Genomic DNA, 18,628 nt, shown 5'->3' with positions numbered 1-18,628 from the left:
TCTGAGGAACCAGATGAAATTCCGGGCTTTTATCAGAAGCAAAGTTTATCCCTATCCAAAATGAAATTATACAAATTCATACATATGGTAAAGATCCTAACTGCCTCTTAAACGAGACAAATTTTCAGCAGAAAGGCCCAAAACAAACTGGTCCTAGTCCTCTGAAGTAAAAATATTATGGGAAAAATCAGTTTTTGTAAGAAAGAAAAATTAAAAATGAGTCCCTCCCCCAGGCCACAGGGCTTCCTTCGTCCGGTCGGGTCGGCGTGCGCCGGGGGAGAGGCCAGCTCGCTTGGAAGTCACTATCTAATGAAGGGAAAACAGGAATCCTTTCTCTGAAAGGAAGCTCAGAAAGAACAGGCCGAGGGTTGTCAACACCAAACCAATCCAATCCAAACTCCACCCCACTCAGGGCCTCTCTGATGCAATCCCAAAGTTAGCAGTGGCCATGCAACCTTCAGGCTGGAAGAGCTCTGACTGTCTCTGTTGGACACTCAAGTCACAGTCCACGGGCGTTTTGTTGCTGGCCAATGTCTGTTACCATTAACTCTCTTCATGATTGCACCAGTTAGACCCTTTGCCTTTGTGGGGGTGGGAAAGAAGAAGAAAAACAAAACAGAAGGAAAAAAGTGACAAGAGAAAGTAAATTGCTATTGGCAGATCCCAACACACTTTCTGGGATTATAGTAGGTGAAATCACGGCACAGTAAACACGTGCTGCCCAAAATTAGCCTTGTTGGGGAGTAATCCCAACTGCCACCCCCGAGACACAGGGTCCGGTCCACTTATCTACAGTCTGAGATGCTCACCAACAAAAATGGTTTAAAGAATCTTGGACACAAAGGGCTAGAAGAAAAAGCCTGAGATGACCGGTTCTGTGATTTGTTGCAGTGATAAAGAGTATACGGTGAGTTAAGTGTTGTGTCCAAAGGTGGAGAATCCATGGTCGGCAGAGAGGAGAGGGAAGGCCAGTCCGCTGGCAGGTGCTCAGTAGTCATCCAAGGTCTCGATTTCACCCATATTGAGTCGCTCCGACGAAGCATTGACTGAAAACCCTGCAGGGAAAATTGGCAGTAAGTGACCGACTACACCCAGACAACCATGTGGCTCTAATTCTCCGCAGGAGGCTGGGGAATTTAAGTGTGTTTTTGAGCATACCCTCAGGGATCCTAAAGGGAGGGAGAACAAAGAAGGATCAAGGGCAAAGCAGTAGTTTTCTGCCCTTTGGATGAGAGATTCCATTTTTATTTGTTTTATTTCTTAAGGTTCTGATATAATTTAATTAGGGAGGGAACACACACACACACACACACACACACAGCCCTGCATCACTGCTTAAAGAGGATTGCAAACCACTGCCTTAGAGAGCCCTGAGAAGAATCTGGGGTGTAAATGAGTGTCGAGGCCAGGTCAGGCTCGCTGCGGTGGAAAGTTCTTTCAGAAGGTGCACCTTAATAGAATGGGGTGGGGGGAGGGCAGGAATAACACACTAAATACTCTGTAACCACTTGACCAGATGACTGTGAAATGTGAGTGGGAATAATACAACTTCAGCCCCACTCACTATCGGGAATACTCTGGGTCTAAAACTGTCAAAGTTCTGGTCAAGAGATTTTTGCTTTTGGGGGTAGGAGGCTTCATGGATGACCCTGCTGCAAGTGCTTAGCACCCTCAGGTGGTCCTCCTGTCACACCGTAGGTGGCATGAAAAGATTAAAGTACTCTTTATTTAACTCAAACTATTGTAAGCAGACCAGCAAAGGCAAGAATTTCATTTAGCAATACCGATTAACCAAAATACAATCTAGTTCAGAAAAAGCAATACTAACACAGCCACTGAAGGCAACAAGCAGTGCTTACAAAGACTCCTGAGGTTTAAAAACCTAAATGTCATCAGCCATGTGTAATTTTTCAGTAAACGCCACAGCCAGAGATTGATTAAAAAGTACTGTTAACAGGGCCTCTTTGGAATGAGTGACTCTTAAAAAGCTTTCAGTTCACCCGCCCTAAATGAAACTCCAAACTGTTTCAGTTGCTATTTGAATATCAACAAGTAAACAGGCGATGTTCTCCAGTCTAAAAGCAGTTCTGTTAATATTATTTGAGTGTCTGTCCCCTCCTTTTTGTTCTTTAATATTCAAGTTTTCAAACAAATACACACTTTAATGTACCAATAATAAACAAAAAATGTGTTACATAATAAAAACAGCTTAATTCTATTACATTCTTGATTCAAAAATATCATGATTTGAAAACATAAACATGCCTATTTACTGACCAAAGAAGCTGTGGTACAAGCTGCTTCCAAGGCCTGCTATTGGGAGAGACCAGGACTCCAAACCCCAACCCGAGTTCTATCCGTCAACTGTGTTCTCATAACCTGCAAGACTTTTCCCTTGAAAATAATGAAAGGCTTAGTGTTCATATTTGAAAATACCAGGTTAATTAGGTAAGTGTAAAAACCTAAAGACCAAACAGTCTGTGAAACAAGCTACTACTCTGTTCTGAAGCAGACTTTCCTTTGACTTCATGTATATCTCAAGAACAAATGAAATGTGATAAAAAACAGTAATGAGCTACATGCAATAAAAGTGGGAACCCAAACTAAAACAGTTATAATCATACAAAGACAAGAAGGGGGAAAAAGCTTGGGGCCAAAAAGAGCTAAGCACTGATTGCTATAATCTGATGACTACTGGGCTGGGCCTTTAGCAGACATGGTCTCATTTACCTGCCGGAAAAACCAGCAAGGAGGGCACGTCTCCGCATTTGATACAAGGGAAAGCTCTGGGGTATCACAAGCCCTCAAGCTATACAAACAAGGATTCAAGCCCAGTAAGCCCAGCTCTAAAGACTACATTCTGTTAGGTTCAGAATAACAGACTCTCACTCACGTGATTTCTTTAAAGTTTGGGAGACCATTTATATAAGGAATTATGACTGGGGAAAAATGGTATTGTGTGTGTGTGTGTGTGTGTGTTTGTGTCTCATATCCAAGTACCGGATGCTGGCTCACAACGACACTTGGTAGCTCTAAAAACCAGAAGAAATCCAAAGAGTACAAAGGAAGACACGATTATTAAAATGAGGCTGGGCCTCTCTGACAGTCTGTTTTAGAAGCACAGTTCTCTGTTGATTGGTGACTACCTTCTTAATGGATACTGTGGGATCAGATTTGAACGTGTTTTCCCACTATATGCATAGGGAACTTGTGACTGATGGTTATTTGCCAAGTTTTCTTATCAGTGAGTCAGTAAGACAGATATTAATTAAAATAATAATAAATGGAAATCAGTAGATAAAGGGCAGAAATTAGTAAGTATCAGAGAAATTTCTAGAAGGAGGTTTAGTTGAAGAGAAATTCTCATTAAACGCTCCAAGCAAGAGCCCCACCCAAATGAGCCGTCTCAATATTATGTTGAAGTTTTACTTTCCTTATGTTTAATTTTTTCTTCCCCCTCAAGACAGATTCCTTAAAACTCTATTCCTAGAATGACCTATTTCTCATTCCCCTGAAGGGGGATTTTAAGTCTCTTTCTTTCTTAGGCCACAGGAGATGGGGTCAGATCAAACATTTAATCCAAAAATCTTTATTACATTTTCAGAGGAACCTTTTCTCTGAGAACCTACCCCCACCACTCCAAGTGGCACAGCTAAAAAGCAGGGGTTCCTTAGCTAGACTCCACAACCAGAATTGAAAGAACACTCTTAACTCTATATTCACCTATTTCTGTCAAAACTGGATAAAACTGAACTGTTCCATTCATCCTTAACATAAACTTCCAAGACAGGCAGAAGAAAACAGAATTTTGCCAGATCTCTAGGTTTCCAAAGCCAGCTTGCAGAGCACCAGTTCCAACAGGCAATCCTCAAAGGTAGATTTTTGTTACTGACATTTTGATTCCTCCAGGGCAGGAAACCTCTGAAGTATGGATTCCACCAAAGCCAGAGCAGAGGAACAATCTATCTCTTGTCGTGTTCAGCTCTTTCATCTCCATTTGACACCTCACAGCCATTTCACACTCAATCCACCCAACACGTAAACACTGTATCATTTCTCTATAAGCCTGCTCCACTTTCCAGTGCTCATCATTTTAGCAAATGGGCAACTCTTTCCATCCTGATGCCACAACCTTTCCTTTTCCTTGTCCAACCAAGTCTATCCCCTAAATTTCAGAAATCCATCTAACGTCTCCATCTCCACTGCCAAAACCCTATTCCAGGCCACCAGTATTGTCCACCTGGTCTATACAGCAGCCTCCGAACTGGTCTGCCTGACTTCTCAACCTGCCGTCTTTGCCAATACAACCATTCTGTTCCAGACAGCCTGGTTTTATATAATAGCCTACTTCACATTCATACAGAATAATTTTAATTTCATCATTGTCTGTGAGGTTCTTAGGTCAATCTAAGAAACACAGGCAGCCCACCAGCTTTGCTATGCTGTTTATTATTCCAGAAAACACCGTTCCCTAACCTTCCTGTCTTTCAAAGCCCCAATTCAGGTGTCACCTTTTCCATGAAGCTGCCTTGTACGAAGTGTACACACTGGTCCTCAATGCTAAACAAGAACAGTCATGGGTGACACAGAAGAGTGAAGAGAAAACACGCCTGCTGTGAAATCTCAGCCCCAGGGCTGAATGCTATGTGACTTTGGGAAACGTTCTGGGTTTACTCACTGGTAAAGGTGGACTATCACCTCATAATGCAGAGTAATTTTGACAATCGTATTATACATACAGTAAATGTCAACAAACATTGGCTCTTTTCTCTGAATATCTGATTGGATTATGTCTGCTTCCACACAAATCAGCATTTAAAATTTCAAACAACTTTTTACTGTTCTCTATGAGCATTATTTTCCAACTAAATTGAAAGTTTTTCTACAGAAATGCATATCAAATATGAAACAAGACTTCAAGGCACCATACAATAAGTTAACTACTTTTCTTATTTCCTATAGCTCATGAGGTGTAGCTCTTACACTGAGGTGCCCAGTAAACACTGACTACTTATTTTGAACTGGTCAAAAATTATTTACTTTTTATAAGAAATACTTCCCTTCATGAAAAACATTACGCCACAGAACTCACATATAACTGCTATACCCTGTTATATAACCTCCCCAACACCCAGCTGAGACTTCAGGCTGTGCTCACCTAATAAACTAGGATCTGCTCGAACCATCTTCTGCTTTTTCTTCTTTTTGCCACTTTGTACGGCTTCAAAATTGGATTGTTGGTTGTTGCTTTGATTGGTCTGAAATACTGAATGGAGTGCACTGTGGTTCATCCCCCAGACAGAGTCCTGTGAAACAAAATGGCACAACTGAGGTTACACAGTGGATGCAGGTTTGGCCCACCCTAAAGAAATGGCTGATCTGCCCACCTTACCAAGGGATGAATTTAAAAACAGAAAGCTTAATGTGGATTCTGGTAATAACGAAACCAAGAGCAGTCCCCTAAGCTACACTCTTTCTTCATTTAAATACAGTTATCTCTTAAGCTCTGTCTTCACAAAGCCTGTCCTGTTAACTCTGGACATCCACACTGCTGTAACAGCACAGCAGTCAACACTGCTACAAATACACATGGAATCTGTACCACTCACTAGGAATTTGTACTCTGGCAACTTACACCCCTCATCTACTCAAAGTGGAAGGCTCCTTTGTTCTCTGGGCCTCCAGAGAGGACAGCCTACAGACCAGCTGGCAGGATGATACCAAACAACTTTATTCCTATCAGCAATCCCAGAAGGGATCTGTTTCCAAAATATTATTGATATACTTTCTACAAACTGGTTAAACTATGAAATAGTCTACCAGACATTCACTTGGTGCTCTTATTAGAGCAATTTATTTTAAATTGAGATCAGATTCAATGAGCTACATGAAGGTATGGGCAGGGGCAATAGGGGGAGGAGGACTGGAGAGGGCACTGAGGAGGGACAAGCCTGGCTGCGCACACTTGTCCTCTTTCAGCACAAATGCAGAGACTTCTGTACTGCTGCACGGTGTCTTCCTTTCTGATTGCTTAAAATACTTTTCCTGGTGCTGTTAGTGTTTACATCTTTCACTTTCCCTCAGCTGATCCCTCTTAGCTCCATCTACCCAAATGGATTTTTAAATGCTCTGTACCTCACTGCATCTCACACATTCCTAGAAGTGTCCTAGAAGTATCTCTAGTAGAAGAATTACAGAATTAAAGGATATAAATATTCTTAAGCCTTTCCACGAGCCCTGCCAGCTTGTCTTTCAGAAGACTTTACAGCCAATCCTCATTATTCACAGATTCCACATCTGTGAATTTGCTTACTGGCTGTAATTTATTTGTAATCTCCAGATCAGTGCTTGCAGTGTCTTTGTGGTCATTCTGGACATGCACATATACAAAGCAATCAAAAGTTTGAGTTGTCCAAGGCACATGTTCTCAGTTGAGGTAGAAGGTGGCAATACCCTCTGCCTTCCTGTCTCAGCTCTCAATACTGTAAATAAGCATCTTTTTCAGTCTATTAGTGTCAAGTTTTTCATATTTTTGTGCTTTCTTTTGATTTCAATGTTTAAAATGGCCCGAGAGGGTTAAGTGCTGTCTAGTGTTCCTAAGTACACAAAGGCTGTGACGTGCCTTATGGAGAAAAAAATGTATGTTATGTAAGCTTTATTTAGACATGAATTCAGTGCAACTGGCTATGAGTTCAATGTTAAGGAACAACAATATATCAAATAAGGCAACTTTAAACAGAAACACACACAAACAAGGTTACATACTGATCAGCTGACAAAAATGTTGTGACCACAGGTTCTTAGAAACCTAACTCTGTATTCTCCCTAGAAGCAATGGTTCAGTATTCGCTAATTCAGTGTCGGCAGCAACGTTACAGAACATACCTACTATGAATAAGGAGAACTGACCGTATCCCCTCCATCCCCATCAACAATATATGAAATGTCTGGCAGTCTGCAGTGCTGTCAGCACTGGGTACAGTGGATCCTGGGCACCGGAGATTTAACATTGGTAGGCTTTAACTATTTAAAAACCAAATTTATGGGGTCTATGACAAGTTGGAATTTGTAATACACAAAACCAAGAGAAACAGGGCTGGTATACCTAACAGACAGTGAATGATTTTATTTGCTACTTGGGAAATTCACAAAGGTCTCTGGACACGTAATGTGAAAATATCGAGTCTACCTTGTTTTAAAAAGTTCTGGTCATCCGATGTACAAAAATGGTAACATTGCTTTCACTTCCATTTCTCTGGCTGCTCAACATTTCAAGACATCAATACAAGTGCACTGCACTCACTCTGCTGCCTCATACCTGCTGCTGCTGCTGCTGCTGCTGTCGCTGGCTGGCTTTCTGTTTGGCACGGCGCTCAAGGAACTGCTTGGCAAACTCCTTGGCCTCAGAGGTGTCTCCTAAATAGGCCCTAATGTAATCATGGACCTCATAAGGAGATTCTACTTCTTTCAGGAAAGAGACAAATGTGGGAACTGCAACATGAGAGAGAAGACATAAAGAGCAACAATGAAACATCACACAGAAAAGATCAGTTTCAGTTTTTAATATATTTTAGCACCTAATACAGACATTAATGATGGAAACTTGAAAGGTATGCAGCTATTATGGTAAACATTCTTTAATCTACTCTGTAGTAGTTTGGGGGAGGGGGTATCAACTATCATTTCGTAAAGCCCCAAGTTATCTGAAGTAGCACAGAGACAAAGATAAATCATGCATATTTAGTTCACTAAATGTTATATTGGTAGAAACTAAAAATTACGTTGACTGAAACAACTGCTTGCCTAAGACTAAAGACATTTGGGGATTCATTTCTTTTACCTTAAATTCAATCAATATTTATTAAGTGCCATGATGTGTGCCAGGCACCACAACAGACACTGAAGATACAGTCGTACCCTCCTTTCACTTCACCGAGACACCATGTTCAAAGAGTAAGAGGGAACGTGAAGCAGTGTGGCGCAGGTGAAAACCACAGGTGTCAAGAGTTTGACAGACATGGTTTAAAACCCGACCCTGAAATTTGCTGGCTGTGTTACCATGATGAATTACTTGACCATTCTGAGTCTCCGTTTCCTAATTTACAAAATGGGGATAACATCACCTACATTGTGAAGGTATATTATAAAATTACTGCAAAACTTAGATAACTAGGAGAACACGTGGTAACACCTAGAAGTGCCTCATAAATGGCAGAAGCTTAATGGCTGGTAGCCATTACTATCATTTACTATTGTCTTCTCTGGCTCTTTCGACCATTAGATATTGCCACAGTGCTGCAAAGGAATCCTTAAATTCCTTGACTCTTCTGTTTTTAAAAGGTTCTTGGTTTTAGAGAAGACACCAGAGGTGGACTAGTTCCATACAGCCACAAGTTAGGGGACTCCCTTCAACACCAAGCTGACTGGTCTCTGTTCAAACATCTGGGGGTAGGAGAGGGTCTCACTTCCATCTAGGGCAGATAATTCTCTTTGTTCAAATTGCGCTGAAACCTTTTTGTTTGCATACATTACAGGTTTTAGTTTAATCCTACAAAAAATAAGCCTGTTTGTCTGTCACATGATTCCCACCTCTGCCCCAAAAGACAGGACGGGAAAATCTCACATCATCTCAGCCTTCTCTTGCCCAGGCTGACCTCCGTCCTCACCGTAACAGTTACCTTCCTTCGTCCATCTGGCAATGCTCCCCCATAAAATGAACAATGTGGAACTATGACCTCTTCTGGCCTGTATGTCACAAGACAGCCTGAGATAGCATTTACTTTTGGTAACCACTGATAACCTATTTCAGCACAGTATTATAGAACTTTTCTCACAAGTAATACTACAATACTATTAAAGAATCAAGTTCTTACGGCAGGTGCAAGACGTGACCCCCATCAAATTCCACCTCCTGAGTGCTGGCCCATCATCCCAATTTGCCAACTCTTTGTGGGCCCTGCTGTGCCGCTCCACGTGCTGGGTTTCTCTCCCCAGTCCTTACCATCCAAGTTATTTGCCGTATTAAGGGCATGAAGCATCTGTTCACACCACTGGGTAAATCCATCTTGGGCTTGATTTACTCCCTGAAAGAGCTTCAGTAACTTTTCTTCTTCTTCTACTTTCTTATTTTGCCGGTTAGATACACCTACAGATTTACTAAAGCAAGACAAGAGGGCGATATTATACTCCCAGAAACTCTTACTCTGATTATACTCTAACACCGTAAATAGTTAGTGTCTTGGCAACACTGCGGCTGCCCAGCAATCCAATGCTTGGAAAAAACCCAAACAAAGAAAAAACAACCAAAACCGAAAATTCAAATGTTTGAAGGGGGAGGGATTACTCAATATCCCTGAAAATCCGGCCTTGGTTAGTACATCCTAGTTTGTGACTACAGGGCTTCTTTTCAGAGAAATGATTAAATTCTTCCTATATGTCCTTCACTAAGATCTTAAATTTTGCTAAGCCTCAGTTCCCTCATCTGCAAAATGGTACTACTACTTTTTCGGGCGTTATCATAAGGAATAAAGATGTTGTACACAAAGGCCTAGGGCGCAGTGCCTGGCAAAGATGCTTTAGTGTCCTACTCATAACACATTAGGCCCTCAATCAAGAAGAAACATTCTGACAACACTACCGTTTATTAAGTAGTTACTGTGTGCCAGGCACTTTACTAACTACTCCACATGTATCTATGTCATCTTTACAATCACACTTACGAAGTTGTTATTACCTTCATTTTACAGATGAGGGAACTGAGGCTCAAAGAGGTTCCTTCTTGCCCAAGGTCATATAGCTAATAAGTGGTACTGCTGGAATCTGAGCTCATGCATTTAACATTAAAACCCATGCTCATTCAACAAAACTGTATACTGAGGAAAGAAAGATGAAGGTGAAATGTAACTAATTTATCATAAAAATAAAAAGGTTTAAGTGTTTATGAAACGCAGAGTTTTAAGTTACTTAAAAATATAAATTTACAGAAAAAATGCTAAAATCTAGAGAATAGTTTGGAGAAATATTCAATAGCAATAACAAAAATATACTCTTTCTAATATTTATTAAGTGGTTATCATGTGACAGGCAATGGACTAAGTGCCCAGCAACCAAAGGAGCCCCAAGTAATAAAACAGATGTGATTCTACCGGGAAGAAAGCAATCATCAAACCGATCTCATGTGCTAGGACACAGACGAAAATAAGCAAAAACTAAATAACTACTTTTCTCTGGACACCCAATATCCTACCTCCCACACGTCCCTTCCCCTAACCCACCAAGGAGCACAGGTTTGATCATTTTGAGCCCTACCTGAGACTGGCGTTGTTTTTATTTTTATTTGTTGAATTCCTAGGTCCCACCTCTTTCACTGCATCATCCCAGAATCCCATGTTGGAGTTTTTAGTGTCAGCATTACTCCAGATACCACTGACTAGGTCAGATGCCCACTGGTTAGGGGGACCAGTGTTTATAGAGCCCCAAACAGAATTCCCAATGCTGGTGTGCAGGTTGGAATGCTGTTTAGGAAAAAGAGACAAATAATTACGGTTAACAATATTAAAAAGATAAAAAGAGAGTCCACAGAAGTCAGAAAAGGTGACCTTTGCCGGCAGCCCACACAAAGACGCTCAAGAAGACAGACCCACCGTGTTGCTCCGGGCTCTGTTTGGCTGCTGGTGCTGCTGCTGCTGCTGCTGCTGCTTCTGCATCTGCCTGGCTTCCTCCTGCTGTATCTCCAGAAGAGACTTGGCGGTACCTGTGGGTTTGCTGACATTCCCCCAACCTGAGAGCTTCTGCTGCTGCTGCTGCTGTTGCTGCTGGAGAGCTTTCATTAATTCCCTCTGCTGGCGCCTCTGCTGCCGGCACAAACACAGGAGCCACCTCAGGGTTCCAGTTTTTAAAGTCATAGCTACAAATGCCCAGTACACTACATGGAATGTAAATACACCGTAGCTGTATCAGATTAAACAGGCTTAACTCCTCTGCTGCAAGTAAAGACGTAAACTGCCCAAAGTATTACGAGGAGAACAAAAGAAATTAGGAATTATTTCTTAAAAATTAAGTAGAGCATTTGCTTATGTGTAAAAATGAAATTACATGTTTACTTCCAAAGCCCTACCAAAATGACAGAAAAAAATCTTTACAGCATAAACCATAAGGACAAAGATAACAAATTTTAAAAAACAGGAAAGTAAGCAAATACAGACAGACAGTAAGTTGAAAACTAAGTAAAAAAAAGCTCAGAAATAGGCCAATTCATATTGGAAGCTCAGGAATTAGAGGCGTAGGTATCTCAAACAGAGGAAGACAGGCTGCAAGAGAAAACTAAAACTTTCCTCTTCAAACAGGCTGAATCAGATTAGTGGACTATTCTATGGGAAAGCTGACCCAGCACAAGAGAATATGCCTATGATACCAACAGCTGTGGGACTCCCAACAGAACAGCCTGCACAGAGACCATTACAAGAGACCACCCATCAAGGTGCTGTACATACCAGAACCTCCAAAGAGCTTTTCAGTGCCTTATTCTTAAATACGAACAAATAGCCCAGGATCAACAAACATTTGACATAGCTTCTAAGGCAAAGGCCAAAGACCAAATTAAACAAACAAAATTCTGCGGAAACAGAAATAAGACGAAGAGAAAATAATAGCTAGCTTTTTTCAGTAGGTAATATTCTTAGAGATAAGACAGTGCATTCAATGAAACAAGAATAAGAAGCTATAAAAAGAAACACTTAGAGAACAATATAAGGAGTCAGAAATTTAAAATAAAAGAGCATACTTAAAAGTTCAATAGAAGGCCCGAAAGACAAGATTGAGGAAATATCCCATTAGAAAAGATAAGAGCACGAAGATGGAAAATAGGGGAGAAAATCAAAATCAGTCCAGGAGGGCAACATGCAGATAACAAGAATTCGAAAAAAACAGAACATCCATGCAGCAAGCCAAGCACCCTCAGATATGACCAGGTTAGAAGGTCCTGTACAGGATACCTCCAGGGAAAGAGTGAAACAGAATTGTCTTAAGGTTTTCCCTATGTGAGAAATACTTATTCGGTGGCATTTGATACCTTTTGAAGAGTGTAGAAAGACTTAAGAGTTCAAAGAAAATTAATCAAATAAAAACACAAATGAGGCAATTATTAACTGCTGACAGACAAAAAAATGAACAAGAAAAGACCTATGATTCCAACTCTGATGACTATTATTATTTTTTCATTCAGCAGAGAACAAAATTATTGGAACAATTTCTAGCCTTTAAGGGGAAAGATATACTCTGCATCCAGTTGTTAACCTTTTAGAAAAGAGATAATTTCAGAGGAAGTTCAGTCTTTTTTTTAAGAGGGTGAGAAATAAGGTAATTTTTAAGGTGAAGAAACATTGTAACCTACTGGACAATGTCAAGCACACTACACGGTGAATACATATAGATAATCTCATGGCTTTCAGTGAACCACACCTGCCAGATCCGGAAACGACAGCTTGCACACTAACAAGCTGACTGCTCTGCCTCAGATCATGTCCACATAAAGTGCTTTCTTCAAGACTCTGCTACCTCATGGCACCTTTTCAGAGAGGCCCTCCCAGACAGCGCTACCTCAAACTAGGCAGCCGATCACCACTACCAGCAATACTACCCCCGACTCCCAATCCTCTCCCTATGTCCCTTTCTGCTTTATTTTTCTGTCTAACACTTATCACCTTCTATAACTCTGTATGTTTTATCTTAATTTTTACTGTCCATTGTCCTCTCAACTAGACAGTCAGCTTTATGAGGGCAGACTTTTGCCTTTTTTATCCCGAGACAAAAATGTAACTGAGTAGGTACCCAGCAAATATGTGATGGATAGATGGATAGACAGGAAGATGAATACAGCATCTAATGGCATGCTGAGCCACACCATTTTACTTACTCATCTTCTCCTCTCTGTCAAGAACTGTGTTTTTCCCTCCTTCTACTCCTCACCCCCACTCTTTTGCATCCTTCCTATCCTAATGAAGAATTACAGGGTACAGACTTACAAGCAGAGACACTTTATCCCTGTCATATTTTATTCCTAGATTAAGTCAGAAAATCCAATACCCTTTAGGGGAAAATGTATTCTGCATTCTAAGCATGAAATTTACAAGACAATATCTACACAAAATTCACCCCCAATTATGGAACACCCATCTGCTTTTCATTTATGAGTTATTCACTCAAGAACTATGGTAAAATGTTTAAGGTAACTGAACATTTATGTACCCAATCTTAATCTTATTCCTACTAGATCCTTCATGTTTCTAGAGTGACCAAATTATAAAGTGTTTAATAATAAATATCCAATTCAGATATACTGACAGTAATACTGTCAGCAACTCTGACAATAGTAATTATCTTTAGTAGTCACTAATCCATAATGCACGCTAGCTAATCTGAAATACGGGTTGTCTAGGTCACTTCGACTTTTAAAATTTACCTCCTCTCGAAGTTGCCGTTCTCGTTCCTCTTCTAGTTTTTGGATTTCAGCCAATGACAGTGTTGCCTGGGACTGACATGCTGTTGTATTGGACTGCTGGCCCCACGTTGAAGAAGAGGGAAGCTAACAAAGAGGAAGGCAAACGAGATGATGAGGAAACATGGACAGGAAACAACGAGGCTGTAATGCATTCGTACAGTCAGAACATTCATGTTACCTTCAACTCCATCTACAACATTCAATTCAAATTTCCTTCTTCAATCCTTCTGTATACTATTCTCCCAGTCTGCTGCTTTTACTTAATTTTTTTGGTCACAGGATTATTTTAAAACAACTTAAAATACACGCAATACACTTTTATTTGACCTACCATTATGAAATTGCAAATTTGTTACATCTGGTATTGACGTATACAGCAATATACGGCCATAAAGAGAAGGGGTAAACAAAAGAATCACTAAATTTTTAATCCAAGAGGGTAATAAAGGACATAAAATCTACTTTCCAGTGAAAGGGTTAAGGGCAAGATTTCTGAAGGGAGAGGTGAGGTCGGTAGCTAAACGGAAGATGCCAAGCAGTTTTCAGTCAGTCTTTCGTCAAAAGGAACTAACCAGACTGTGGCTTCTAGTTATGAGCACTAAGCTGGTTTTAATCAATAATTCTGTTTTTCCTATCCTTTAAAATTATCGACTAACATAGAGTGTATCTATCTGAGCCCTGAATACTTCAGTGTTCTCAAAACTCAATTATTTCTAAGGGAATCGCTTGGTCTTTTTGGGCCAGAAAAAAATACACTAATTTTGAGACATCTTATGTAGCTATTAAAAACAAAAAAACAAATCTAACCAGACTTAAAATATGTTCAATAAAAATAATACAGGAGCATGAGTCAAAATAAACAAAATGCCAAATAGTCCCAAAAAAGAATGGCTCTTCAGCAGGAATCTCTAAAACTGGAACTGGTGGGATAAGAACAGAAAACACTGTAAACTGTCATTGGTATTACCAGATAGCTCTCCAGATGAGACCCTCAACAGCACTGAATATAATCTGTCCTTAACATCTTTTGCCCAGTATGACAGGTAGCAGGGGTATTTCTCTCAACAGCACCTGTGCTGGGGTGGCAGAGGGGTGCAGAGGAAAGCTAAGAGAGAGAGATGCAGGACCAAGCAGGCAAAGTTGAAAACAAATGAACTCTTTTTCTCCATAGAAAATGACACATTTGGAAGGTACTATATCAAGATCAAATCAGGCAGCAAATTTCAAACCTGGCAGCGTCACCTGGAGAACCTACAAAAATGTGAACGCCCTGGCCCCACACTTTGTAAATCAGAAGATCCAAAGGTGAAACCAGAGAATCTGAATAGTTTTTTAATTCTGATGCAATCAGCCAGCAACCGCTGATGTCTAAAACCCCAGTGGCTGTATTACCACACCGTACCCAGGACCCAGTTCCCAGCCGTCTTCAGCAGCACCTCAGCCAGCACCAGGAAAAGACTCATGGCCTCCTGAAATGGCCTATCCCCTTTCAGGCACCTCTGAAATCCCTCTGTATTCTGTGCCAAAATATACTTCACTGTACCTGCTCGTGATTCACAAGCCTGCTCTCTGGAGTAATGCAGGACAAATCTAAGTCTTCTTCACATGACCAACTAATGTCTGGAGATAGCTGTCATTTTCCTCAAGTCTTATTTGTACATAAGAAATAACACTGCCCCAGGGCATTTTCCAGTTCAACATCCTGTACTGCCCACTCAGAGAACTGCAGTTTGTCAATTATGCTTTTTAGAACAACTTTCCCAAGTCAGAAGCAAAGACTAGGGAATCTGGTACATTTTCTAACCCCTGAATGCCTAATATCCTTTGTTGACTTTTAAAAATTTACTTTTTCTCTGTTGCCCTGACATTACCACCTTACTTCTTCAACACTATTCCTTATAACATTTCTTGAAGGAAATCTGCTATAACTCAGAACAGAGAGGCTGGTACTCTGCCATGACCCACCGTCTCTCAGCTCCTAGCTCAGGCCCACAGAAGCAGATGAGTGCAGCTAAGAGCACAGGCCTCCCTCTCTCCCCATCAGCGGCCGGTCAGTGGGCTGGCTTCCTGGAAAGAGCACAGGATCAGCGTTTCTCATCCTGGCTCCAGCCTCCTGCTGGAAAGGCCAAGCTACAGACAAGCACAGCTGAGAAGCGGGGGCTTCCTTCTTATGCCCGGGCCTTACTTATGGGAAGGAAACTGCACAGTGCTACTGAGCTGACTGCCCTAGCAGCAGTCCGCCCTACCTAGGCAGAGATTCCCACAAGGGCTCAATTCATACAAGCAGGCTCCATTGTTCCTAGCTCCAGAGCTGTGACTCAGAGATTTCTGCCTTGGGGTAGACGTGGGGAGAACAGACTGGACTATGGAGAGCGCCAGACCTCTTCCCAAAGGAACTGACTTCACTTGAAACAGAGTGTGGCGCATAAGGAGTTCAAGCCTAAGGGCACTTTCAAAACCAGAGGCGGCTGGGATGAAAGGCAACTGGGGGGCGCTTGGTAGATTTGCTGCAGATACAGGCTAACCTGTAGGCTGCTTCTTCGTCGAATGAAGCTGAAAGAAGCCCTACTGAGGTCAGAACAAATCTCAAATATAAACCTCAGGAAGTATGCCTGGATTTGACTGGATCAGTCCATGAAACAATTTATGCCCCAGGACTCTTCTCAGAATACAGTAATCCAGCTAGCAATTAGTGGAGTTTAACAACTAGATGTGGAAAAACCCAGAGAGCCCAGTCAAAAGTACTGTCATTCCAGAGTAACGGTGAACATATCCAGCGCGGCGTCCCCAAAGAAGCCGCAGCAGAGGCTTCACACTACTGGGGAGGTACGGGGAGTGCAACTTCACTAAATTAATCCAGCTATTCACAAAACAAATCATAATAATGAGGGGGGAAGGGGAAGCACCAGTACCCAGAATTGCTACAATGCTTATCAAAAAAGTCTAGATTCCAACAAACTTTTGTTTCCAACAAACAATTATGAGACGTGAAAAAAAAAAACAAGAAAGTACATCTATATGTCAGAAAAAAGCTGGCTACAGAAATGCCTGTGAGACTGACCAGATGTTACATTTAACAAAGACATCACTAGCTAGATAGGAGCAGAGAAAGGGGGACACAGGCCAGATGGCAGGAATTGGGCAGAAAGGAGGGACACAGACCAAACACAGGAGACCAGACATCGTAAGCAGCAGGGGTCCCTGGGCAGAAGAAGAAAAGCAGGAACCTCCGGGCTGGTAAGTGGGCACACCTTTTGGGGTGATGAAGAAAGCTGGGAAGAGGCAGGAATCTCCAATTGAATGTAACCTTCTCCTCATTATGCCTTCATTTCAATAAAATTAACCTTGCAGATTAGAAGCACCCATCATGCACTGATGCCATGACCCTTCTGAAGGTGGAGCTGGGGTGAAAATCAGGGAATACAACCCCAAACCCTTCCCTCTTCAATGAAAATTCTGCCCATTCATTTTTACACTCCATGTAACTAATTTGCCAAAACACTCAGGGCAGCCGCTTACTTGAGGCTGCCACTCTCCCCTTGAGAGTGTACTATCCATCCCTTGATATACCCTCACTTTACTTTCTTAACCTCTGCATCTTGTCTCTGAGTTCTTTCTGGCCTACGTCAAACTCTTCCTCACCCAGACGATTCCATCAGCCCCCTCTCAACTGGTCTACTCACCTCCAGTTTTGTTCCTTTCAAGTCCATCTTCTACTTAGCTCTCAAAGTGACTTAATCGCCCCTGCAAATCTAGCAGTGTTATTTCCTAGCTGAAAAGATTTCAGCGGCCCACTCTGTTTTATCACTCTAGGTTCTAATTCCTTCACACAGTATGTACAGCTCAGAGGGATATGAACCCTGAGCACACTCACCTCATACCTCACTCTCCAGCAACTGCATTCCTCTCTCACCAACACCCTCCATTCTCAAACTGGCTTTGGTCTCCCCATCTCACTTTCTACTTATTTCACATAATGCTTTGAATCCTCCTAAAACAACACTCTGCACTCATCACCTCAATTCAACTTTCAATAAACCCCATGGCCAGCTGTGTTTCAAGGACTACATAATGTTCTTATTTACACATCCAAATGTTAACGTCTCCTGCCCTCGTGAGTCCATCAGCTCTCTGAGGGCCGCTGCCTTGTCTCATTTATCTTCGTCTCAGCAGCACTCAACTGGTACAGAGTAGGCACTGCAACATTTAAATTTATGAACCATACAGATTTACCTGGTTTTGCCGGCGTCACTGCTCATATCCTACCCTCTTTTTTATTCTTCCCTTGTTTAAATGCCCAACACAAAATACAATGCATCATGTTATACTTTGTTGATCAAAAAACCAGAGCGGCAGTACTTTACTGTTTCACTGCTACTGCACTGCCAGCGTCCTCCTACTAAGGAACATGGATAAGATGCCCCACGCACCACGCAGTCCGGGCCGGTCCGGCTGCGAGGAGTCCTCACCTTCATCTGCGCCAGCTGCTGCTGATGCTGCTGCTGCTGCAGCCTCCGGAGAGCCTCCTGCTGCTGCTGCCTCTGGCGCATTAGCTCCTTCTGCCGCTGCAGCTCCAGCTCTTTCCGCTTGCGTTCCTCCTCCTCGTGCCGGAGTCTGGCTGCCTCCTCTTCCATTCGCAGCCGGTTCTCCTCTAATCGACGCTGGGCTTCTTCTTCTTCCCGGGCCCATTTCGCAGCCTCCTCTTCCTTCCCAGAAGGAAAAATAAATGAGAATAACATTTAATTGTGTTAAAAAATCTGAATCACTTTTGAATCACTCTGAATCACTGTCAAAGGCTATAGAAGTGACAGAGCAGAAAGCCACAAAGGCCTAGCATGCTTATAGCTAGGGATCACCTCAAACTAAGGCAAGTCTGTTGGAAACTGTTCCAACATCGAGGCAGAGGTAGCTTTTCTCAGGATGCTGAGTACAAAGAGCTGCCTTGCAAGGATACTGATCATCAGGAAAGCCTCAGCCAGTTCCAGAACCAAAGCAACTTTACAAGATTACTTAATTCCACTCCTGGTGCTAACCCTTTGTGGCCCATAGGCCCTGGGAAGATCTCTCCCTGGCCCATCCTTCCATCCCTCTACTGGCTTATTTTCCTTTCTACCTTGGCTCATTTTCCTT

At 41.9% G+C, this 18,628-nt stretch overlaps 1 protein-coding gene across 6 annotated transcripts in view; it reads right to left on the bottom strand.

The window, feature by feature from the left end:
- GIGYF2 (GRB10 interacting GYF protein 2) overlaps positions 1 to 18,628 on the bottom strand; it is a 112,368-nt gene continuing 93,740 nt past the window's right edge. For 5 of the 6 annotated variants that reach the window (XM_006209125.4, XM_006209126.4, XM_072961853.1 and 2 more), the window contains 8 exons: positions 17,968 to 18,204; positions 13,460 to 13,582; positions 10,644 to 10,853; positions 10,309 to 10,514; positions 9,002 to 9,156; positions 7,319 to 7,491; positions 5,159 to 5,306; positions 1 to 1,055 (listed from right to left, as the gene is read on the bottom strand). In XM_006209125.4, the coding sequence (XP_006209187.1) occupies positions 988 to 1,055; positions 5,159 to 5,306; positions 7,319 to 7,491; positions 9,002 to 9,156; positions 10,309 to 10,514; positions 10,644 to 10,853; positions 13,460 to 13,582; positions 17,968 to 18,204 (1,320 nt within the window). In that variant the 3' untranslated portion in view covers positions 1 to 987. The remainder of the gene's footprint in view (positions 1,056 to 5,158; positions 5,307 to 7,318; positions 7,492 to 9,001; positions 9,157 to 10,308; positions 10,515 to 10,643; positions 10,854 to 13,459; positions 13,583 to 17,967; positions 18,205 to 18,628) is intronic. The other variant, XM_015243427.3, reaches the window with a different exon arrangement.

The sequence above is a fragment of the Vicugna pacos genome, chromosome 5, assembly GCF_048564905.1.
Source record: "Vicugna pacos chromosome 5, VicPac4, whole genome shotgun sequence".
Taxonomy (NCBI): domain Eukaryota; kingdom Metazoa; phylum Chordata; class Mammalia; order Artiodactyla; family Camelidae; genus Vicugna; species Vicugna pacos.
This window is presented reverse-complemented; position numbering and strand designations above follow the sequence as displayed.